Source organism: Canis lupus, chromosome 13, assembly GCF_003254725.2.
Source record: "Canis lupus dingo isolate Sandy chromosome 13, ASM325472v2, whole genome shotgun sequence".
Lineage (NCBI taxonomy): Eukaryota > Metazoa > Chordata > Mammalia > Carnivora > Canidae > Canis > Canis lupus.
In genome coordinates, this window is record NC_064255.1 from 19558155 (window position 1) to 19583665 (window position 25511).

The 25511-nt window shown below is 34.4% G+C and overlaps 1 protein-coding gene across 3 annotated transcripts in view; it reads left to right on the plus strand.

Moving 5' to 3' along the window:
* LOC112662022 (MDM2 binding protein) overlaps nt 1–22612 on the plus strand; it is a 71089-nt gene extending 48477 nt beyond the window's left edge. The window contains exons 15-22 of one of the 3 annotated variants that reach the window (XM_025450299.3): nt 1349–1466; nt 6604–6759; nt 9573–9668; nt 16030–16296; nt 16813–17062; nt 17647–17760; nt 21421–21486; nt 22271–22612. In XM_025450299.3, coding sequence (XP_025306084.1) covers nt 1349–1466; nt 6604–6759; nt 9573–9668; nt 16030–16296; nt 16813–17062; nt 17647–17760; nt 21421–21486; nt 22271–22309 — 1106 coding nt within the window. In that variant the 3' untranslated portion in view covers nt 22310–22612. The remainder of the gene's footprint in view (nt 1–1348; nt 1467–6603; nt 6760–9572; nt 9669–16029; nt 16297–16812; nt 17063–17646; nt 17761–21420; nt 21487–22270) is intronic. The other 2 variants (XM_025450301.3, XM_025450300.3) reach the window with 2 other exon arrangements.
* The last annotated feature ends 2899 nt before the right edge of the window (nt 22613–25511 follow it).

Here is a 25511-nt window from a genome sequence, read left to right on the forward strand (position 1 = left end):
TATATTGTAATATTTAGGAACAATTAATATTTATTTTTATTTAACATGACTTGTGAGTTCTCAGCAAGTAATTGCTCAGATCTGCTAATGATATTTGCTTTATACATTTAGTAGAAAGCCATGTCAACATTAAACAGTAGATTATTATAAAGCTGTTGCTGTATAAAATAGTATTTCACTATCCTTATTTAAGAAATGGGAAGTGTGGTATATTTGGATGGTGTTTGGTGGGGGCAATCCAATATTGTCATTAAAGATATTTTAATATTCAAAGTTAAATAGTTTAATGAATAAAGGGAAAATAACATGCAGTTGGCTTCAGTTTTCATTTATGTTTCAGTTGTTTCTTTTTTGTATAAAAATTCCCTTATCAAATCATCATTTTGTAAGAATCCAAAGAATAAAATGGGTATTTTTGTCAGAATTGATGGTTAGTCAAACAACTAATGTCCAGTAATTTTCAGTTACTCTATTAGAATAGTGTGTAAGAGTTCACAGTGATAGTAAACCAGATAGGTTTGGAATTCAATTCAACCAGATAGGTTTGGAAGTAGGACAATAATTTTGACAGTGTTAAAATTAGTTTGGATGTACTAATAATTTATAATGCAAATGGAAGCTGTCCCTTTATGTTTTTGATAAAGATTGAAGTGTTATTAGCAATCTCAGTTCATTGCTAGAAGGATAAGCACACTGTGATATAAAATATTTTACTAGTAGTGAAATAACATTTAATGAAGATGTGTATGTTAAGGCATCTTATTACATTAATGGATAAGTGAAAATTCTTTCTAAAGTGAAAACCTTTATCTCAGAATATCCTGTGTTTTTTGCATTATTGTACTTTTGAGAATGAAGTAATCTCTTTTAGAAATAAGAACTTTTCTGGATAATGCTGCTAATTCCTGTTTCTGGTGTGAAAATCACATAGTATATCTAATATATTTTCCAGAGTTGCCTCCTTTTCATTTAGAACTAATTTCACAAAAAAAACAGGCAAATTATGCTTTTATTCCACAGGAGTCCTCATAGAGCTAATTCATTTTCTGAATTCTAGCTCATAGCTTATGAAGAGACAGTAAAATAACGTTTGACTTTTTTTTTTTTTTTCATTTCCAAAAACCTTTTTAATGGCATTTTGCATTGTTTGGGCCATCAGATATATCCTTAATAAGTGCCTGAGGTAAGTACTGTGTAGTTAATCCAACACGGCTTTATATCTATATCTATATCTATATCTATATCTATATCTATATCTATCTATACCTATATATAGATATATATGTTTTCATGTAGAAAATTCAATGTTAATAATTTTTAGTACTTATGTAGGTTTCTTTCACTTTAGATGCCAGTTCAGTGGAATCTACTTCTTCAAATCTAATGGAAACCAATGCTCTGGAATGGCCAGAAAGGCATGTTCTTCAAAATTTGGAAAGTTTTGAAAAAGCTAAGCAAAAAATGAGGTAATATTTAAATAGCTTAGTATTTTTTAAATGGATTTTTTTTCTTAATCTTTACATTGTGTTTATGAAATATAAGTATTTTCTAGTTTTATTAGGAAATGATTTTTTCTTTATTAAAGGAACATATGCGTATTCTAAGTAGACAGGTAGATGGAGCGTTACAGAGTAGGATGTTGAGAACATGCTGTTCTTCCCTAGTGTCTACTTGTACTTTCTGTGTGTACATAATCATAGTTTTTTTTTTTTAAGATTTATTTATTCATGATAGACACAGAGAAAGAGAGAGAGAGGCAGAGACACAGGAGGAGGGAGAAGCAGGCACCATGCTTGGAGCCCGATGTGGGACTTGATCCCGGGACTCCAGGATTGCGCCCTGGGCCAAAGGCAGGCGCTAAACTGCTGAGCCACCCAGGGATCCCTACATAATCATAGTTAACATTTTAGTGAATGCCTTTCCAGGCTACCTTTACTGCTCTATGTTTTGGGTATTAGAAGGTGGAGGGAAGACAGTAAAGTATCCTCCAAACTGAGAAGGCACTTGAGGATGAAAAAAAAGAAGCAGGCCATTACATACCTTCTACATTACATACATTCAGAGTAATTTACTGATGGTGCTTCAGGCGCATGACAGTCCAGCACTGTGCAGCTATTCTCCACAAAATTCAGACCTTAATCCACAGTTTTTATACAGCGAGGGGATGGGCATAGGTCATTGTAGTGAGGTCAAAGGATTTAACCCACCTGGTTGGAGCCATCTGTTTGTTAGAGAGGAGAAAGGGAAAGAAACTAAGCTATCTCTGCTAGTTACCTAAACAACTTTAGGGAAGATCAGAACAAGCCTTTTCACGTGGTCAGGGCATGCATTAGCCCCCAAGGGGCCTGGAACATAGTCCTGAGAGAGTTCATTACATGAAGGAGATGGAGGACCAAAGATGGAGTCCATATTGTCAGCACTCCTATAGTTGGGATTTTTTTTTTTTTTTTTGACCCATGCTTTCTTCTTTTAGTTTTTTGTTAGTCATATTTTAAATTCCTAATAATTCCTTTGTGTTCTCAACTCTTTTTTTTTCATTAGCAATCTCTTCTTTTATTAACAATGAGAATTTGGAAGATACTAAAAAGATGTTAATTGGAATCTTCTTTTAACTTACTTTATCTGTTCCTTAGATGATCTCATTATCCTTGGATCTGTTCTGTTTGTTCCTTTGCTGTTTTCCTCGTATGTGTAGCTTTCCTCCAATGTCTGGTGGTCCTTGATTGTTACTGGGTCAGAATTTATTATGAAGTTGCTTTATATAGGTAGTTGATGTTTATTTTCTCTCCATATATGTAGTCCTGTTTCCCGCCTGTTGTCTTCTGAATGTTGTGGGCAGGGAGATGCAGGGTGGAGCATACCTGGTAGACTTCACTTTGGGGTACCTCTGGGGGTATCAGAAGGCCAGCAGCCTTAGTCCTTCACTCAAGACTGAAATAATGGGGTTTTGTTCTGGGGGCATCACCACTGAGGCTAGGACAGGCATCTAGTTCTGGATCTTCAGAGAGTGGTTTCTCTATTTTCACTTAGAGATAAAATTGTGGGGATAAGGAAGGGTGTGGGAGGGTGATACTTAAACAACTGTTCTAGTAGGGTTCTTAAAATACATTGCCTGATTTCTGCCCCTTGCCACTCAGCCCAAGCGTAGAGTCTCATTGTGGCTTTGTAGGATAGAAGACAGATTCCACATTTTTTTGTAAGTTTCTCTCTCTAGCTCTCATTTATGCACTTGCTCTAGTTTATCCCTTTTGTTTGTTCCACCATTTTTTTCATCTTTCATTTTTCAACCTTCTTATGAATTTAGTGTCTGGTACTTCATCATTGTGATTTCCATTTATTTGAGTGGAGAGGTTAATATGTATGTTTAATGCACCATCATCTTGAACCAGAGGCTTGTTTGTCATTCAAGGTCTAGATCAAATATCACCTTTCTCTTAAGTATTTTATAAATGTTGCAGCTCAGTGTTCTCTTTCTTCATTAAGCACCCAAGGACTATAACATTACTTCTTTTCATGAAGCTTATTTTATTACACCTTTTTTTTTTTTTACCTCATTCTACCTTGGTATATCTCCTTTCACTGTCCTTAACCTCATACCTTCATACTAAATTACATACAGTGATTATGAGTCTATACATTATCATCAGTGAACTCATTTTAGTAACTCCCAATGGTATTTGCAAAGTCAATACTCAAATACTTGTGAGAGTGTAACAATACGGGGAGATACTACTGAATTTTTGGTTGGGAACAAAAGTTACTTTGCATATTTACAGAATTTGTATTGTGTTAAAATAAGCTTAACTGGAGAATTAAAGGTTCTTTACATAGTGAAATTCAGAAGTCATAAGAATTTGGTTTTGGGCTAACTCACATGTGTGACTTTGTTGCCTCATCTCTAAGATGGGGATAACAATCCCAGTTCTACTTAAAGTTTATCAATGTTTAATGAGATTATATATGAAAAAGTACTTTGTAACCTTGAAAACACTAGACAAAATAAAGCACTATTATTTTATTGATTGATTTTAGCCTAAGACATATCTTGATGGTACAATTTATCACAAACTGGGCTTTTAAATTGCTCAGATATCTTTGTGTTCGGGGCTATATAAATGCAAATTATAAACATCCCAAATCTAGCCTATAAAATGATTGGGATTAATATTCATTAAGAAACATTTGTGAGTCATAATTAGAGAATAGCTATGTAGAAATTTAGGTTAAACTCATAATGTAGTTCCTACTCTCTTGGAGTATGGAATTCAGAGAAAATATTTGAATATTTTCTTGTTTGTTTTTATTAGGTTTATGTTTTCAGCTTAAAAATAAAGGGGATAGGAGGAAGAAGGGGCACATTGTTGGTATATTATTGATCTTTAATGTATAGAAATAGAAGTCTAAGTCCATAATGTCAACACTTTAATCATACAATCACCAATATATTGGTAATTAAATATTCTTGATTGGAGTGATAATTGGGAGATAGCTGAATTAATATAAAGTCATGAAGTTAATTTCCTGTGGAGGTTTCAGAAGATTTTATTTATGCTTTGATGATAGAGCAATAGCATGGTCTGTGACTCAGTGCTTGATAAAACTGCTACCATTCTCTGAAACTAAGTTTTTTTCCTTTTTCTGGTTTTTAAACTTCCTGTGAGCTTTTTAGGTTTATAGAGTGAGAGTGTAGGAATAGTACTTAATTCAGAGTCAGTCTAGTTCTGACTATCATTTTAAATGACTGTGTCACCCTGGGCTTGTAATGCAAACTAATGTGTGTTAGTATCTTTATCTGAAAATTAGTAATAAGGATTCTTTTCTAGGTTTGGTATGCTAACTTTCACTTTAGAAAGTACTTATCTTTTTTTTTTTTTTTTATATTCCCTATGCTATCCTTTTTATTCCTTTTTTTTTAAATTTATTTTTATTGGTGTTCAATTTACTAACATACAGAATAACCCCCAGTGCCCGTCACCCATTCACTCCCACCCCCCCGCCCTCCTCCCCCTCCACCACCCCCAGTTCGCTTCCCAGAGTCAGCAGTCTTTACGTTCTGTCTCCCTTTCTGATATTTCCCACACATTTCTTCTCCCTTCCCTTATATTCCCTTTCACTATTATTTATATTCCCCAAATGAATGAGAACATATAAATGTTTGTCCTTCTCCGACTGACTTACTTCACTCAGCATAATACCCTCCAGTTCCATCCACGTTGAAGCAAATGGTGGGTATTTGTCATTTCTAATAGCTGAGGAATATTCCATTGTATACATAAACCACATCTTCTTTATCCATTCATCTTTTGTTGGACACCGAGGCTCCTTCCACAGTTTGGCTATCGTGGCCATTGCTGCTATAAACATCGGGGCGACCACTCTCTTTCACCATACACAAAGATAAACTCAAAATGGATGAAAGATCTAAATGTGAGACAAGATTCCATCAAAATCCTAGAGAAGAACACAGGCAACACCCTCTTTGAACTCGGCCATAGTAACTTCTTGCAAGATACATCCACGAAGGCAAAAGAAAGTACTTATTTTCAGGTGTTCATTTTGAGATAAGATGTGTTCTGTCTGTCAGGGAAATTTGTGAGAATTAAGAACATATTTTATGTAAAGTAGTTTGAGAAGTATAAACTCCTGTATCTATTTCAGGTATAATAATGATTCAGTACTTATTCATAATGTTATAATAATGGCTAGGAGACACCTTGAACAGATTTCTGATTACTGTCTCATTTCATGGTTGTGCTTCAAGTAATCTCTCAAGCCCATAGAAAATTGGAACATTCAGTCTCTACCATCAAAATTTGAGATTATGGGGTTTCAGAACATAGAAAAACATTTAGATTTAAAATATTTTTTAAGATTTTATTTATTTATTTGAAAAAGAGAGCAGGAGTTGAGGGGGAGGTGCAGAGGGAAAGGGAGAAGCAGATTCCCCGCTGAGCCAGGAACCTGAAGTGGCGCTTGATCCCAGGACCCTGAGATGATGACCTGAGCTGAAGGCAAACACTTAACCAACTGGGCCACCTAGGCACCCTCTAGATTTAAACTTTATAGAATTGATAACTTCACACTACTAAATAATCATGCCATCATTTATCTTTTCTTGAAGATTTGCTTATTTTAGAAAGAGAGCAGGGGGAGAGGCAGAGGAGGAAGAGGAGGAGTTGAGAGAGAGAGAGAGAGAGAGAGAATCTCAAGCAGACTCCCCACTCAGTGCAGAACCCAACTAGGAGTTTTGATCCCATGACCCTGAGATCATGACCTGAGCCGAAATCAAGAGTTGGATGTTCAATGGACTGAGCCACCCAGGTGCTCCTCATTTCTCATGCCATCTTTTATAAAGAATATAATTATGTTTATTTTAGTTAAGTAGTAGCATTATTGACATGGTTAACTATAAGTTTCATTGTGACCTACATTTTTAAAAATATACTTTTACACTAAATGGTTCACAAAGATTTTACTTTATTTTCTTTCCTAAATATATAGTTCTGTAGTTTTCTTTGTTTTGGTTTCTGCTCATATCACCTTTTCCTGACTATGATGAATTCTAATCCACTTTTAATAATCTAGATAACATTATTTTCTCAGAACTGGTTCATTACCTCGTTCATCTGAGCAGTTGCTGGGCCACAAAGAAGGGCCACGGGACTCGATCACATTATTGGATGCTAAAGAATTACTGAAATTCTTTACTTCAGATGGATTACCAATTGGAGATCTTCAGCCTTTACAGATTCAAAAGGGGTAAGTTATAAACTTTTAGTTGCCAATTTTTTAAAAATAATTTTAAAACACATTGCATTTCATTTCTTTAGTTAATTGATGCCCTATGCTACTTGGGCAAAATTCACAAGTTTGATCCCAATGCTTATCATTTGACTTAATTTTACTCACATTTTACCTTACCCAATGTCCTATTTTTTTGTGGTATTGAATATAAAGAAAACAAAGGCAATAAGAGCAACCTCAGTTTATTCCCTATAGAAGTCAGTAGCTTCTACTTTGTATACAAAGGACAGTGTTGTTTAAAAAAATATATATAATTTGACTTGCAAAATATTTTTAATTCTTTTTTCTGTGTTATTCTCTAGTTTTGATTTTGCCTTTACCTGTCATGACATTGTCAGTCATGCCTAATATTAGCAAAAAGCACAGCCTTTCAACTGAAGAGAACATTAAAGTATAGAAATGTTTTTGAAACTATAATATTACCGAGTAAGAACTCGGTATGAATATGAATAGTTTACTACTAATTTGACTTCCAAGACAACTTTCACTAAGTTACTAGTTAATAAATATGAGATATTGCTAAAGTTGCTTTAATTACAGGTAAAATTTGTGATGTCAGTTACTTGTGAGATTGAATCATTTGTTCACTATATATATCATCGTAATTGTTAATCTATTATTTTGTTAATCTATATCTTAATTGTTAATCCATCATTTTGAAGACCTCCCAGAGGACCTTAAAAATTATAATTCATTTTAATCTCTTCTACAAAACTTGTTTTGGAAAATACTGATTTTAAGGGTAAACTTTGGAAGGGATTTATTTAAAGGCAGTTGTATCTCAAAGATAATCCTGGAGCAAGCATATTGCCTTCATGTGCTGTTCACTAAAGAGAGAGAGAAGGAACACCTTTGAAAATTTGAGGCTCTTCATAATTCTGGATTTCTGGATTTTAATGACTTAATAATCTTAATGACATACAAGTTGTGTAATTTTTCTTTCCTGATAGCTTTGAGAGATCTGTAATATTTTTTTATGGTAATCTGGAGCATGAAGAAGTATATAAACATTTTTCACCTATTTAGCTATTGGATTATTGTCCTCCCAGATCATTAAGTGTGAAGTGACAAAGTTGAGTAGATTTGCCAAAACTGAATTATATAGACATTTTGAACAGAATGTCTTTCTAGGTGCAATGTTAGGGAAGATATCTGTAGGGGAGATACGATTTTTTCTGTAATTTACAGGTAATTTATTTAGGAAAATTTGATATAGTTCCTTAGTAAAGAATGACATCATTATCTAATAATCTTCTATTAGCATTGAAGTTGAAGAATGAGCTTTCCTAACAATAAATCAAGAACCTATGGACTCTTATTACAATGTCTACCTATACAAGTAGCTATTGGAATATTAAAAAGAATGCAGACATGACTCCTATGTGTATATCAAAGAAATATTAAGCAGTGACAAAAGACATATTTATTAAAACATTTTAGAAAGAACAGGTGTGAGTAAAATTAAAGAAAAATACATAAAGTTGCAGAGAGGGTTGAAATTAGAAATGGATGCAGTATGCTAAAAGAAAGAAGTGAAATGCTAGGTGCCTAAATCATTTTATATTAGGAAATTATTCACTTTAATAGTGAGTCATCAAAATACTGGAGTCATTGCAGTTAATTACTATTATTTTTTGTGGAACACCTTAAATGGATGAATTAGAATATATATATTTTTTTAGGATTCATACTTAGCACATGCCTTATATTAAAATGTAATAATTTCAAATGCTTATTATAGTACCCTTGATAATTTTCAGTGGCAAGTGGGCAGTTTTCATTATTAAAGCCATAGGGGAAAAATTGTGAAAGCACATTTATTCATGGAACTATACTATCTGTTGCCTTTCTATATACCATTTCCAAGTCTTCTGAATTCAGACCCCTGGTATTTCATTCTATTAACTATGTAAAGGCCGCTGTTACATTATTCTTCCATTCCCATCTCCCCTGTCCTGAGTTTCAGGAACATGATCCAGTGCATTGGAACAGTGACTTTCAACTCAGGGAGAGAAAACTAGGGGTTGTGGGGAGTGGGCATCTCTTAGAATAACCAGGAGAGCCTAACCTAATTGCAGTGAACTTTTTCTTCCTGAGATTTTGATATACCCCTGTGGATCTGGGTGTAAAAGAGATTGAGCATGAATATTTTATGTAAGCTCACCACTATATGATTAGTTATCATACCTGCTGATTGGAAACCTACTTCAAAAGCAGAACACTGAAGTCAGCAGTCTCTATATCCTTTGATATTTAACAGGTTGCTAACTCTCAAAGTAGGTGTCAAGATGACTACATTCCTAGGCAAAGAAAAATCTGGATCTCTCATGTGTTCTAGTAGGAAGTAAATACCTTTGGTACTAAAAGATTTGAATTGACTTTAATTTATTCCCCTGCAAAAAAAAGAACTAAATGTATAAACATTAGTTCATTACACCAAGAAAAAAGAAAAATCCTTCAGGAATAATGCTTCTTGAATTTCCACTACAAATCATTTTTCACTCATTATCCATTTCTCAGAATAGTTTTGTGAAATAAATAACATTGTAACTTCAGAAACTTGAGGCACAGCAAATATGTGACAAAACCCACTTATGCTTAACCTTGTTTGATTTCCTTCTTCTACTTTCTAATGTTACATCATTTCTTTCCCATGTAAGATTCACTTAAAAAGAAGGAAGCCAGATTTTGTTTTTTAGATACTTTCTTGGACTTTCTCTTTGTCACTAAATAAACTTTAAATACAAATGAAAAACTTTTTGTTTTAGGGAAAAGACTTTTGTTCTGACACCGGAACTTAGTCCTCGGAAACTTCAGGGTTTACCTTTTGAAAAAGCCTCAGTGTGTCATTATCATGGGATTGAGTAAGTCTTTATTTACACTTTACTCTTCTGCGTGTTGCTGGTGAAGCTTTTCTAATGTGAGTGTGAAGAGTATCTGTAATAAAATGAAGATATAAAGCCAAAGAGAAAGTATCTCAAAAAGTCTCAGAAAACAAAGCAGTGTGTACACAAATAGGAATTTGTCTTCTATTGTTAAAAAAATAAAAAGTTATTTGATGATTAATCAGTTTTACAGCATTTAAACATTCAATTACCAGATATTTTAATCAAAATTATTTTGCCCCTATGGATTTGTATTTATACTACTGGTCACATTAATATTCCCTGGTCACTAATTACATTGTAATTACTCAGAAACTATTAGATGAAATGTATTCCCATTTGTAATATATAATTATGTGTAAATTTTTCTAGATTTCTAATTAACCAGTTTGAATAAAATTTCAAAGAATTCTCCTGCATAAAGTTATTAGCAGTTTCTGAGGTTATGGGCACATCTACCATTTTCACAAGAACAAGAAATGTAATGACGGTGATAAATTTTTAAGACCATTTTAAGACCAATGTAAAAAATTATGCATGCTTAAAGCAAAACCTTATTTCATATTGATTTTCCATAAATGAATAGAAAAGGACTTGATTTTACTTTAATGTTTAGGAAGCACCTTATCAACTGAAACCTACTATTTGATTGGCTTGTAAACTTAATCTTTATTTCAAATAAACTTCAAAAATACTGAAAATTGTTCACTCAGAAGCTAAAGGTACAAAAGATGATTATTTCTGCCCTTAAGCAGCATATACTCTCTAGGGGAAAAAGAAAAAACACATAATTTTAGCAGATTATAAATAATGTTAAAATACAGATGTCTGCCCAGTAGATAGAAGAAATAAATGCCAGGAACTATTTGAGTGTTTCGAAGAAGAAATCTGAACTAAGTTTGAAAGAATGAATAGGAGTGCACCTGGCAGAAAAGGCAATGTTTGCAGGAGGAACAAAGTACAGAGTTACAGATTCTTGGAAGATAAAGTACATTTTTATTTTTGAATAAGAGTGACAAACATATTATACTATAATGAGACCAAATCATGAAGTCATGAAGGTCACCGGTGACATGGGAGGGAGATTGATATTTATTTTTGAGAAGTAAAAGACCTTTATTTTTAAAGCATGAGATTAAATGCTTGGGTTTGTACCATTGAAGAAATCTCATTGGCTTTTAATAAATTGAGTTGAAGTATTTCAAGCAGATGTTGAAGGACTAAAATGCTATCAAGGCAGTGAAAATAGGAAAGAGAATATAAACTTAAAGTTAACTAAAGAACTTTAGATTAGTTAGATGTTGGGGATGAGAAGGGAGGATACAACAAGAATTTCTTTAGGGTTTTTAGCTTAGGCACATTGGAAAGATGATGGTACAGTTGAGAAAATATGGAAGGTCACTCAACAATCATTCTAGGAATGTTTAGTTTCCTTGCTATGTTTAAATAAGATTTATTTCATTGAAAGAGTATGTAAGTTTGACACTAGAGGCAAAATATTCAGCTGTTTTTTTTTTTCAAGCATCGAAATTAAATTCCCATTAAAGTCCGGTGCAAGAAAAAGATAACTGCTATCAAAAAAAAAAAAAAAGATAACCTGCTATCAGTACTTCTTTTCTTTTTCACCCATTGTGCTGAATATTTCTGTTTTAATCATTGCTTTGGCTAATCAGTTAAAATAAAGAAAACTAGAGAGTTCAAAAGAGTTATACATATTGAAAAAGAGACCATAAGAAATTTTTTTGCTGTTTTTTTGTTTGTTTGTTTCATAGAGAAGAGAACTGAAAGATTATTAGAAGTGGTAAATTTGAAAAGTGACCAGTGATAAAATATATATAAAAAGCCTAGTTTACCTCTAAACCGGCCATTTCCAATTTTAAACACCCTGAGAAGAGATCTTATTGAAAATAGCAATGAAACCATAAATATTAGAACTATTTTTATAAGAAATGTAGAATGGAAAAAATTGCAAATAATCTATATTAGGGGACATAAAAGCAACATTGATTACTTAAGGGAAACATGCCTTATTTCCCTGTGCACAGATTCCATATTCTGAAGGCATTAGTTCTTTTGGAATAAATATAAATATTTAATATAATTCTTAACAACTTTGAACCTTCAGTTGAAATAGTTCTATAATTTATCTGGTAAGAAGCCTCTTTCCTTTTACTTAAAGAATGAGATGAATTTTATCATATAACCAGAAAGTTTTATTATAAAGGTATTATAATAATAGTATAAGAGTGAAACTAAGTAGGAAATGCAAGGAAAAACCAAATATACATAGGAATTCAGTCTAATAGGGGAAAATTTTCAAATTAGAGAGCAAAAGATAAAATATTCAGTAGGTAGTAGTGAGAATATGATTAAATATGCAAATAAAAATAATTTTAAGTGATTCTTAGTTCACACTAAATACCAAAATAAATCGCAGATGTATTCAGAATTTAAAGTGAAAAACTGTGAAATGTTTAAGTATAAAATGTAAGGAAAAATCTGTTTTAAGTGTAGGGAAGATTTTTTATTCATTCTGACAGAGGAAGAAACAAACAAAAAAAAGGAATGATAGATTTTTCCTAATCTTAAAACAGCAATGTCAGTAATCAACAGAAACAAAGAAAGCTTTAAAGTAAGGATTAAGCTGAGGAAAATATTTTTTAACATAAATGAGAAGGTATTTTATAATTAAAAAATACTTGGGCTCCTGGGTGGCTCAGTTGGGTAAACATCTGACTTTTGATTTTGGCTCATTGTGATCTCAGGGTCATGGGATCCAGCCCAGTGTCAGGCTCTGCAGTCAACAGGTGCAGAGTCTGCTTGCGATCTCCCTCAGCTCCTCCCCCTGCTCATGCATACTTGTTCACTCTGTTTCTGTCTCTCAAAAATACATCTTTAAAAAAAAAAACAAACTTACAAATCAGTAAGAAAATAAAATAAATGCCCCTATGGAAAAGCTGGCAAAATCTTGAACCATTTGTTTACCAAAGAGGAAATACAAATGACTGATTCACATGACAAGACTGATAAATAGTGACAAGTATATGGAACAGTCAGAACTGTCATACATTGCTTGTGGGAGTATAAAATGGTATCTCTACTCCAGAAAAGGATCTGGGAGGTTCTTATAAAATTAAACATACTCAGATCCTTTGGTACATCAGTTCCAATACTAGACATTTTCCTAAGAGAAATGAAAACACAACTCCAGGGTCACCTGAGTGGCTCAGTCAGTTGAGCCATCTGCCTTCAACTCCGGGTCATGATCCCAGGTCCTGGGATGAAGCCCCCAGCCCCCCATTCAGGCTCCCTACTCAGTGAGGAATCACTTCTCCCTCTCTTTCTGCCTCTCCCCCAGGCTTGTGCTCTCTGTCTTCCACTCTGTCTTGCAAATAAATAAAATAAATCTTAAAAAAAAAAAAAGAAGAAGAAAAAAAAACACAACTCTGCAGGAAGAGTTGAACAAGATCATATGGAGCAGTTTTATCCATAATAGCCCCAAACTGGAAACAGCCTAGGTGTACCTCAGCAGAATAGATAAATAAACTGGTGTATGTATACAAAGCAGTACTCCTCAGCAGTAACAAGAAACAACACGTCAATACATGTGGTAACATTACATTTCTGTCTGCATGTGGAACAACAGTTGAAGTAAGAATTTGAGGACTTTAAAATGAGCAATAAGAACTACCTACCCCTATAAACAAACAAATCTCTCTGTGCCTCAGTTTTCTTTATTCTAAATTTGTGCTCCTTAACCTGAAGGCACAGATCAAACCAAGGATGTGGTAGAGGGGTGAGCACAGTGAATCCAGGAACATGCTTTTTCTTCAAGAAGATTTGAGCATGTAGAGGGCAGAGGGACTATTTGGTTGAACATAGATAATGAACCTACTTGAAACAAAATTCTAGTAGAATGTTAAAATAATTATGAAGCTAAAGGGAGATTTTTCTCTCTTCCTCATGTTGCTATAAGCCTTTGTAATCCCGGAACTCTTCCTGTACCCAGACATAAAGAATATTTGGGAAAAAATATATATATACATAAACTGCCCAAGTGCAAATCAGTGTTTTCTTAAGGCAAAATGAAATATCTCCACTGTTGGCTTGCTTGATTTTTCACCTATTTTATCCTGGAGTGTTAGATACCATTGATTGTATGGTGCACTGTTTTCTTTAACAACAAATTAAACTCTACTATCAAACTGTGATATTTTGCCATGCCAGCCTCCTGTTGCTTTCAGATTTCTTTCATCTGCTCCAAGAGATTTGGCAGTTTCCCCTGCCTTCACAGACATTGATGCATGCTAGGCAGTATCTTGCCTATTATGTAGTTACCAAACAAAGATAGCTTCATCTTGAAGATACTTTTCTTCCTTTGGTTGCATAAAGCATTTGGTTATTGTTTTGTAAGAAAATAGAGAAGTGTAGTCATTCATCCAACCATGAATGTTTGCTCCACTAATACCAGATATGCACCCTGCCATTCTGTTTCTGTTCCTTTCTTATTTGCAAAGTACTTTTTGTTTCAGTGCCAGATCATAGTATAATCATTTGAGGACATTTAAAATGGCAAAGTCAACAAGCATAGTACACGCAGTTCAGTTGAAGGAATGACATTATGAACAGCTGTGATGAAGAAAGGTTAGAACTGGAAGGAAAATATCTGCATGTTAAAATCAAAATCTCAGAGTAGAAAAAAATACTCATTTAGAGTGAAACTGTATCTTTTTTCTCAAAAATTTCCTATAAGCTCATTAAGGCAATAAACATTGCCTCTTGCCTAGAACCTTTCTTAACATTCATGGTTCTTGATTTCATTTTCAATTCTCTCAGTTGCCCAGGAGAGAAATAGGACTCATCAGTAATCCTTAGGGTTACTGCTCCTTTTTAATGAAATGTGTTTTATTAAATAACGCTAGAGAAAGAATGTTACAGAACTGAGAAGCCTGGGTTCTAGTTACCATTCTGCCACCACTTTCTCCTCTGTTAAATTAATATAACCCCTGGGTTAAATTAGAGATTTATCAGTCCCAATCACCTGGACAGCTTTTTAAAAAATGTGCATACTAGAAGATTTGCTGTGGTAGAAATTAAACCTAATAATAATAATAATAATAATAATAATAATAGCCACGACAGCAGTAGCAGCATACATTTGTTGAGCTTTGCTTGCATGGTCTAGGCACTGATTCTGAGTGCCTTACTTTACCCAAGGAATATGTAAGGTATCCTTATACTAGCTCTTGGAGATGACTCTATAAATAAAGCTCATTTTGCAGAGGAGGCCAACAGAAGCATAGATCAACTGAAGTGATTGGGCCAAGTTCAAACCACCTAATCGGTGACAGAGCCAGATTTAAATCCTGGGATTCAGCTCTTAGAAATCAAATATGAAAGTGTCCCAAAGGGAAAGAAAGAGTCCTTAAAACTTCCATGAGGCAGTCAGAAGTTAGGGTAATGATAACACTCTTTGGGAGTTGAGCTAAAAGCTTATGGACGTAAAGTTCTAGTTTTAGGGAGCACCTTAGAATTTTACAAATCAAGAGGACAGATAACAGAGAAAGGTTTTAATTTTGACAGTCCTCCTAGCACTTCTCTGAAGCTGTTGTGTTTGCCTGATGCAGCTGTAGCAGAGGAGACAATGAGGAGTTGTCCAGGGTCACATATCTCATGGGTGATTTTCCTGATATGCTTATTTGTTGTCCTTAACAACATGGGATTTCTTTAAGACCAGAGGCATTCACTGAGCCAACATCTCATTGATTCCTTGAATCAGATCTAGCTAGAAAGCAGATGCACAGGGACAGCCAAAGCGTTTGAAGAAAAATCTGTCAATCAGAAGTAAGGGTGGGGAGTGAGTTTCAAAGAGAAATTCAGAATGTTCTGAGCTGTGTATGGTGAGCCAGTTCGAATACCTTTATACCCTTTTCATCTTTGTGTTGAACATAAACTTGCCCTTTCTAACCGAAGTCAGCATTTCAACTTGTTACATACCAGCCATGCTGAGGAATCAGATGTCGGTAGAGACTTAAAGAGTATTAAAGCAGCAGCTCTATTATTTTGAAAATAAGCCAGGATTAACTTAATCTGTTGCCCAGAAAGAGTCAAAGAGGAATCAGATCATACTTTAAATATTTTAATCTTTTGCCCTGTCATCCAGCAGGCTAGAAAAAAACGAACTTGTGAAGGAAGCCGGCCGTTCCCTCCGCCCTTCCAACAGTTATTAGGAAGTTCAGTAAAAAGTTTTCAAGGAAATGTTCCGCTCTTTCCTCACTGGCAGGGAAAAACTTGTTGCTGTTGTGAAGCCTGTGATTTTAATGGTCTTTCTTTTCTTTAGATACTGTTTGGATGACCAAAAAGCATTAGAAAGAGATGGGGGATTCTCTGAACTTCAGTCTCGTCTCATCCGTTATGAAACCCAAACCACCTGCACTAGAGAAAGTTTTCCGGTACCCACTGTGTTGAGCCCTCTTCCATCACCTGCCGTCTTGTCAGAGCCTGGCAGTGTCCCTGATGGAGAAGCTTTACAAAGCGAGCTCCGCACTGAAGTATCTCGATTGAAAAGGGGATCAAAAGATGTGAATTGCCTTTATCCCCCAAAAAGGTGCTATATTAAGTGCATAAAAATAGTCCCTTGACAGAAAGTGTGTTAGTCCCTAATTTTTTTTAAATTTTTTTGCAAATTAGTCTTTCTTATTTTTAAGTAGCATTCTGTAGAGATCTTAGATGAATTCTTTCCCATCAGGAATTTTGTTTTTACTGTGAGCAGTTATGATTATGCTTATAAATTATAAAAAGAAATGACTTGGAAAAAAAAACACAATTTCTTGCTTTCTGTGCTAATATACAGAACATTAGCATGATGGATTATAAAATTGTTAAGCCATGGAACACTAGAGATCTTGTCCCATAAATTAAGTAGCAGAGCTGCTTTGTTGAAAAGGATGTCTGGGGATGGCAGCTTTCCTGCTAGGTCTTCCCACCTTCTTGCACTGCTTTCTGCCTGTTTGATTTTGTTGGGTTTATGTTTTAGTGGATATAGTTGTCACATTTAGGGCAGAAAAATGGACCTCATTATTGAGTCACTTAGTCTGGTTTTGGATTTATTTCTCCACAATAGACTTGTGAAGTCTGAAAGTTCGGATTCTCTTCTTTCTCAAACAAGTGGCAATACTAATCGTCGTCATCATGCAGTGACATCCAGAAAACCCCGAGCAGAGCGATCATTATCTGTGACTTGTCCATCAGTTCCAGTTCTTAGCTGTGAAACTTCAAAAGTCACTACAAAGGCCAGTTCAGGTCAAAAAAGTGTTCATGGATCAAAAACATCAAGGCAAATTAAGGAATCAAGATCACAGAAACACACACGGGTAAAGATTTATTTCCTGTCTCTTAGTTCTACATGGGAAGAAACTCCTTTATTTGGTTCATTTAAAATGTATGTCGAAAATTTTATGAGTGAAATGAAATGGTATGTATAATGTACTTTAAGATAATTCAACATAAGAAGGACAGTGGGTAAGTAGGCAGAGGGATAAATGAAACAAAATTAGCCACAAATTGATCCTCACTGAAACTGGTTTGATATCAAGATAGGGATTTGTCATTAAATGTTCTCTCTACTTCTCAGTGTTTGAAAGTTTCCATAATAAAGAATAAATGCATCCCTGTGTATATCCTTAATGTGTGTAGTTTTTACAATCAGATTTTGATTCAGAACTTATGATTTGAATTCCTAAGATACTCTAGTTATTTCTTCCTAATAGATACCTGGTGACATGTATGACCATGTAAATGTTCCAGGTCTCTTTTTTTTCTCAGTTATTTTGTCTTAATGAACTTAGCTTTCACTTAGTTACATGATTATATAATTCACACAACTGAACTCTAATGATGAAATAATATGTTTGTACCTTTTCCAAGAAATATTATCATATGTTATGTTCTATTCAAGATACTGAAAGAAGTAGTTACAGAAACACTGAAGAAACACAGCATTACTGAGGCTCATGGATGTTTCACTGCCTGCAGCCAACGTCTCTTTGAGATCTCCAAGTTCTATCTGAAGGTACTGTGTCTTCTCTATTAAGAGCAAAATTGAGGTCATATTTTGATATTCTTATCTGACATAAAGTAATATTTAGTGAGTAATATTTAGTTTATATTCATTTTATAATGATAGCTTATAACTTGTTGCCAGATATTTTTTTAAGTGGCAATAGAAAAATTGGAGCCAAAATATTTTATATCTGACTTGTTTGATTTTTGTCCTCATGTTTAGAAAACTACATTTTAACTGGTATCTTCCCTAACAAGTCTTTGACTTAAGTTGATAATAAACTTCAAAACATGTTTAATTAGAATTTTAGTATATCGTAAAAAGGCAACTGGAATGGGTATCAGAATACCCCGTTTCTAATTTTGGATCCATTATCAGCTAATTGTGAGACATTAGACAGATTAGCCACTTAGATGATGGTTCTGTAAAACTTAAATGGTGTGGGCAGCCACAGTGGCACAGCGGTTTGACACCGCCTGCAGCCTGGGATGTGATCCTGGGGACCCGGGATCGAGTCCCACATCGGGCTCCCTGCATGGAGCCTGCTTCTCCCTCTGCCTTTGTCTCTGCCTCTCTCTCTCTGTGTCTATGAATAAATAATAAAATCTTAAAAAAAAAAAAAAACTTAAATGGTGTTAGATTGTCTCCAGCTTTAAGAGTTTTTGACTCAAGTCAGAGTTTTGTGTGGGTTCCTGGTTAAAACTACAGATGACCACATGCATCCAATTCGCCTTCTTTCTAAAATCTCAAGAAAAATGGTATTAAAATACAAAAATAAAGAAGAGGGGGAAAAAAATGGAGAGGTATATTTGGTACATTGTTGAACAAGACAGCCCATAGAAGTTTGGTATCACAGAGTTTAAAAAGTTGGAACCTAAATGCCTGACCAGTGGAATGCTAGTGAGAATCAAACCATGTCCAATGACACAGTCTCTGAGGTTCTTAGGATTTGAAGACATTGGGTATCATGGAAAGCGGGGGTGTGGTGTCAGGTGGAACATAGGAGAGTTGTATAAAAATCTACAGTGAACTGAGGAACCCCCAACTTCCTCTCCAAGTCTTTCTCCCACAGGGGTAACTACGAAGTATGCTGCTACTACTTCTTGCCCTCATCTCTGTGACAGTGCAGGAAATAGTCTCTGAAGCAAAAAGAGGGGCACAAGGGAAAAACCAACTGGCCTCCTAATAACCTGACCATATAAAGCCACTAGACAGAGCTTTCAATAAGATTTTTACATCTCAGTTTTAAATATGATTGGACTTTTGAGAATTAGCAGAATTAGCAGACTTTTGAGACTTTTCCCCCCAAAAAAAAAGATGCCAAAACAAAGGAATGAAGGGAACTCTTAACGGGCAGAAAGCTATAGAAAACTTCATAAAAACTATAATTCTCTCAGAAAGAAGATACTTGCATCCATAAAGCTGGAACAGGATGCTATTTCCAGAAACTCTATAGAACATGAAAGCTTGAAATGAAAAATATGATAAAATCAATCCAATAGTGACACTGAACAGTTGAGATTAAGAAAGTTACCAGGTAGGGACGCCTGGCTCAGGGCGTGATTCTGGAATCCCGGGATTGAGTCCCATATTGATCTCCCTGCATGGAGCCTGCTTCTCTCTCTGCTTGTGTCTCTGCCTCTCTCTCTCTCTCTGTGTCTCTCCTGAATAAACAAATAAAATCTTAAAAAAAAAAAAAAAAAAAGTTACCAGGTATTAAAATCAGGGCATGCCTGGATGGCTCAGTTGGTTAAGTGTCTGTCTTTGGACTCAGGTCATGATCCCCAGGGTCTTGGGATCAAGCTATGTGGCGGGCTTCCAGCTCAGCAGGGAACCTGCTTCTCCCTCTGCTGTCCCCTGCTTGTGTTCTCTCTCTCTCTCTCTCAAATAAATAAATAAACTCTTAAAAAAAAAAAAAAGAAATTAGAATCAATAACAAAAACGTGAAATATAAGAATCAGAAAAGGGGAAGACTAATCCAGAGACTAATAGACTAATTAGACTAATATGGTAATATGGTAATAGAAGTTTTAAAAATAGAGAATAAAGGAGAGCAAACTATAAAAAATACAACAAAGTTTTTCCCAGAACTGAAGAACTCAAGTGCCATGATTGAAAAGGCACACAGCTTATCCATCCCAGTGAATGACAGAGTTCTGCAGCAAGCTACATTATTGTGGAATTTCATACTTCCTGAAATAGCCTCCTAAAATCTTCCCAGGAAAGAAAGTTTACATGTAGAGAACTGAGAATCAGAATGGCATTGTACTTCTCCATAGTAAGTAATGTATGCCAGAAGCCAGAAAAGCATCTTCCAATCTGAGGGAAACTGATTTACCTAGTTTTTTATAACCAGTCACAAATTCAATCAAGTCTGAGGATTCCATTAGAGATACTTCAGATGTAGAAAGTCTAAAAAAGTTTGTCATTCATATACCCTTTTAAAGCATCTGCAAGAGGATGAAGTCCATCAGAATAGCAACTGAGTCAAGAAATAAGAACTAACCCAGGGAGCAGTTAGACCAAATTGGAGCAGGTTGTGGGAGAAAGAGCACCAGGTGAAAAAATACGAATAATAATGAACAGATTTCTTGAAAAATTGAACTGAGAGGTTATCCAGTATATTTGAAACAACTTTGCTATTTGTACATTTAATTGATTGTAACATTTGGTGGGGGAGACCCAGAATTACATACAGGGCAAACTAAGCAAATATAACTAGAGGTTAAACAAAATGTTACATGAGAAGATAATTATAATAACATTACTTAACTCAAGACAGAACTGTATTTACATAGGTATAAAATGCAAACATGAACTATTTACTAATCAAAACTGGTGTAGTAGTTACTAAGAGGAAGAAGGAGGTGGCCTGGTTCAGAGATCTGAATCCACAACCTATGTAGCTGTTAACAATGATCATTGTCTAAAATTGCTAAATCAAAAAGTAGCAACATAAGCATATTTAGAAACATGAAGATATAAATAAGAGAAACAGCTGAAAGAACCAAAAGTGGCAGTCTGTCCTGTGGGAAGCATAACTTCTAGGGACAGCAGAGGACTGCTTTTTAAAATACAATTAGATTTTTTAAATTTACCTTGTAATCTAATTTGATATAATCATATTTTTTAAAAGTTAGAGATTTCGGTTTCTTTTGTCTTGGTTGTGGAGTAAAATAACCCAAAAGGAGAGAGAGAAAAAAAAGATATTTTATCTGAAAAATAAATACAAATGCAGTATATTCATTTCCCGAGTACCAAAGCATTAGTGGGTACTCATCAAAGATGAGACTTAGATTTGGTCAGTGCTGCTGAGATTATGAGGCAAGAGTGACAGAAATTTATATATACATATATATATATATATTAGATTAGATTATATATGTACATACATATATATTATACATACATTTATATGTTATATATACATATATTTTTAAACATTTAAATATACGTATATATGTATATACATATATATATATAATTGTTGTTAGAGTATCTTGATATTTAGGGTTAGAGTTAAATTGTACTTGATTTTTTTTATAATGTTTTCTGAGTCACATTGATATTTATAGAATGATTTAGGATAATATCAAGTTTATTTAATGATGACTTGCTCTCTGTAATTTAATGTACAACTCGTGAAATGCTTTATGTTGTTATTTTTAGGATCTTAAAACATCAAGGGGTCTATTCGAAGAAATGAAGAAAGCAGCAAACAACAATGCTGTACAGGTAAATAACTTATTCCCAAGAAACTACATTGAATTAAAGTGCTATTTTATTTTAGGGTAGCTGTGATGCCATTATGTATGCTGTGTAAGAACTCTCTTTAAAATAATAATAGACTAATGCAAACAGAGCGTTTAGGAGTACATAATAGGCTGCTCTGTTAACAAAAGGGTTTCTAAAGATTATGTTAAGAAAGAAGAAACTTTTTTAATAAACCAATGACCTGGAAAAATTAATCCATTTTGATTAGTTGTTCTCAAAGTTTGGTTTAATTTCTTTCTAGTGACCCTTTGAAAACAATTGCAAAAAAAGGTGAGACAACATGGGGCACCTGGGTGGCTCAGATGGTTAAGCAGCTGCCTGTGGCTCAGGTCATGATCTCAGGGTCCTGGCATCTAGCCCCACATCAGGCTCCCAGCTCAAGGGGGAGTCTGCCTCTCCCTCTCCCTCTGCCTCTCCCCCTGCCTATGCTCTCTATGTCTCTGTCTCTGTCTCTCTCTCAAAGGAATAAATTTAAAAATCTTTAAAAAAAACTAAGGTGAGAAAACAGAATCTTTATTGTATCCAGTGAGGACAGTTGTACTCTGCAGCAGAAGTCTAGCTTCAGTTTTATTTTCTTCAGTTAGAAAATAAAATGTGTTTAAGATAAAATGTGATTTAAGATTTTGACTTGTTACTTCATATTTTAAGTTTTCTACCATGCTTTTTAAAGTTTTAACTGTATCTTTTTCTGTCCCTTCTGTTTTCAATAGAAATAAATCATTACCGTATTTTTTTTTCCTTCTAGGTGATTGAATGGGTATTAGAAAAGGCAAGCAAGAAATAACACAGAATCCTTCTCTTTGGACAGTTATAAATTGGCCAGAGCTATCATTTGCTACCTCCTTCCTTGGTTGACAATTATAAGCAAATTTCAAACTTTATTCAAAGAATAGATATTTCTAAAGAATTTCATAAATATCCAATGTTTATGTAGTTTTGAGGGTGTTCAGTTAATGTGTTTTTTAATTGTATACTTATTTTATAATTTCACTATATTTTCATTTTTAAGGTTAATATTTTTATATATGTTTTTAAATTTTCACTCTTGGTTATTTAAAAATTTCCAATAAATGGAAAATATTATTTATTTTCTTCTTGGTAAATGTCTTTGTTGTTAGGCCTATTTAAATTACTGAATCTCAGGTAAGATTGCCAGTGGCTTTTCTCATGTGACCTCTCAGCATACTTAATTGGACAGTACCTGGTTTTAAAAATATTAGTAAAAAAATTCACACAGGTAGCCTTCTTCCCTCACCCCTGCCCCAGAGCCAGTACTGTTGGAGCTATCAGTGTTTATTTGGGATTAAAAATGAAGAAAGGTTAGAAATTGTGAAAATAAGATATAGTAAAAATTACTAAGTAGAGACTGCCAGAAAAATATGGAAAATGCAGAAAATAAAAAACAGAGTATAAACAAATTCCAACATTGCCTCAATGTATGTAACCACAGTTGATATATTTTTTAAAGATTTTATTTATTTATTGGCAGAGAGGGAACACAAGCAGGGGGAATGGTAGGCAGAGAGAGAGGGAGAAGCAGCCCAAAGTAGGTCTTGATCCCAGGACCTGGTCATGACCTGAGCCAAAGGCAGACACTTAACCAACTGAGCCACCCAGGCACTCCACCACATTAATATTTTTAAAATATATATGTGGGATGCCTGGGTGACTCAGTCAGTTAAACATTGCCTTCAGCTCAGGTCATGATCCTGGAGACACAGGATTGAGCTCTACATGGGGCTCCCTGCTCAGCAGGGAATCTGAGTCTCCCTCTGTGCCTCCTTCTGTTCATGCTTGTGCTTTCTCTCTCTCTCTCAAATAAATAAATAAAATCTTTAAAAATATATATAGGTATATATAATTATTTTTTTAAATATTTTTGAAGTAGGGGTGTACATGTGTGTACTCATTTGGGTATGTGTATTTATAGCCTACTTTTCACTTAACATTGTATCATGAATTTTATATCATGTATCATTTTAATTACTGCATAATACCAAGGAACCACAATTTGTTTAACCAATCCCCATTGTTGGATATATAGGCCCCATTTTTCTCTATTATAAATAAAACTGTAATGAATCTTCCAAATACATCACTGGTCATTTCCTTAGCATAACTTTTCAGGAGTGTAATTTGTGGGTTTTAAAATTAATGGTAATATCTCCAAATTGCCTTGCTGAGGAATTAGTTGGTACACCAACCAGCAGAGTCCCTGTTTCCTTTTTTGATGACTAAAAATAGTGAGATGAGCATTTTATTTAGAATATAATAACCCTTTCAGTTTAATAATAAGACATTACTTAAGGTTTTTTTTTTAAATAGGTAAGGACTTGAAAAAACATTTCACAAAAGAGGATATATGAATGGTAATAAACACATGAAAAAGATGTTCAATATCATCAGTCCTCAAGGGAAGGCAAATTTAAACTGATGAGGTGCCTCTAAACACCTACTAGAATGGATACAGTTTTAAAACTGATGATACCATGTCTTGGTGACTATGTGGAGCATTTGGAAATCTCATGCATTGCTGGTGGGGATTGAAAATACTATAATCATGTTGGAAAATACTTGACTTTCTTATAAAATTCAGCTTACATTTAGCATATGGCTCAGCCATTACCCTGTTTACTCAAGGTAAATTAAAACCTATGTTATACAAAAAAATTGAACCTAAATACTCATACCAGCTTAATTTTTTTTGTTATTTAAATTCAATTTAGTTAACATACTCTGTATTATTAGTTTCAGGAGTAGAATTTAGTGATTCATCAGTTGCATATAATACCCACTGCTCATTATATCACATGCCCTCCTTAATGCCCATCACCCAATTACCCCATGCCCCCAGCCACTTCCCCTCCAGCAACCCTCAGTTTGTTTCCTACAGTTCCTCCCTCTCTATCTTATTTTATTTTTCCTTCCCTTCCCCTATTTTCATCTCTTTTGTTTCTTAAATTCCACAAATGAGTGAAATCATATGGTATTTATCTTTCTCCGACTGACTTATTTCACTTAGCATAATACCCTCTATCTAGTTCCATCCACATCACTGCAAATGGCAAGATATCATTCTTTTTGATGGCTGAATAGTATTCTACTATATATATATGCCACATCTTCTTTATCTATTCATTTGTTGATGGACATCTGGGCTCTTCCCATATTTTGGCTTTTGTGGACATTGCTGCTATAAACATTGGAGGTGCATGTGCCCCTTTGAATCGCTATGTCTATATTCTTTGGACAAATACCTAGTGTAACTCCTGGGTCATGGGGTAGCTCAGTTTTTAACTTTTTGAGGAACCTCAAGAGTGCAGAGTGGCTGCACCCGTTTGCATTCCCACCAACAGTATAAAAGAGTTCCCCTTTCTCCATATTGTTGGAGAAATGTTGTTTCCTGACTTGCTGATGTTAGCCATTTGACCAGTGTGAGGTGGTATCTCACTGTGGCTTTGATTTGTATTTCCCTGATGCCAAGTGATGTTGAGCATTTTTTCATGTGTCTGTTGACCATTTACATGTCTTCTTTGGAGAAATGTCTGTTAATGTTTTCTGCTCATTTGTTGATTGGATTTTTTGTTTTTTTGAGTGTTGAGTTTGATAAATTCTTTATAGATTTTGGACACTAGCCCTTTATCTGATATGTCATTTGCAAATATTTTCTCCTATTCTGTATGCTGCCTTTTAGTTTTGTTGACTCTTTCCTTTCCTGTGCAAAAAGCTTTTTATCCTGATGAAGTTCTATGTTCACTTGAAAAGAATGTGTATTCTGCTGCTTTAGGATGAAATGTTATGAATATATCTGTGAAGTCCATCTGGTCCAGTGTGTCATTCAAAGCCATTGTTTCCTTGTTGATCTTCTGCTTAGGTTATCTTTCCGTTGCTGTGAATGTGGTGTTAAAGTCCTCTACTATTATTGTATTATTATCAATGAATTTCTCTGTTGTTAATTGGTTTATATATTTGGCTGCTCCCAAGTT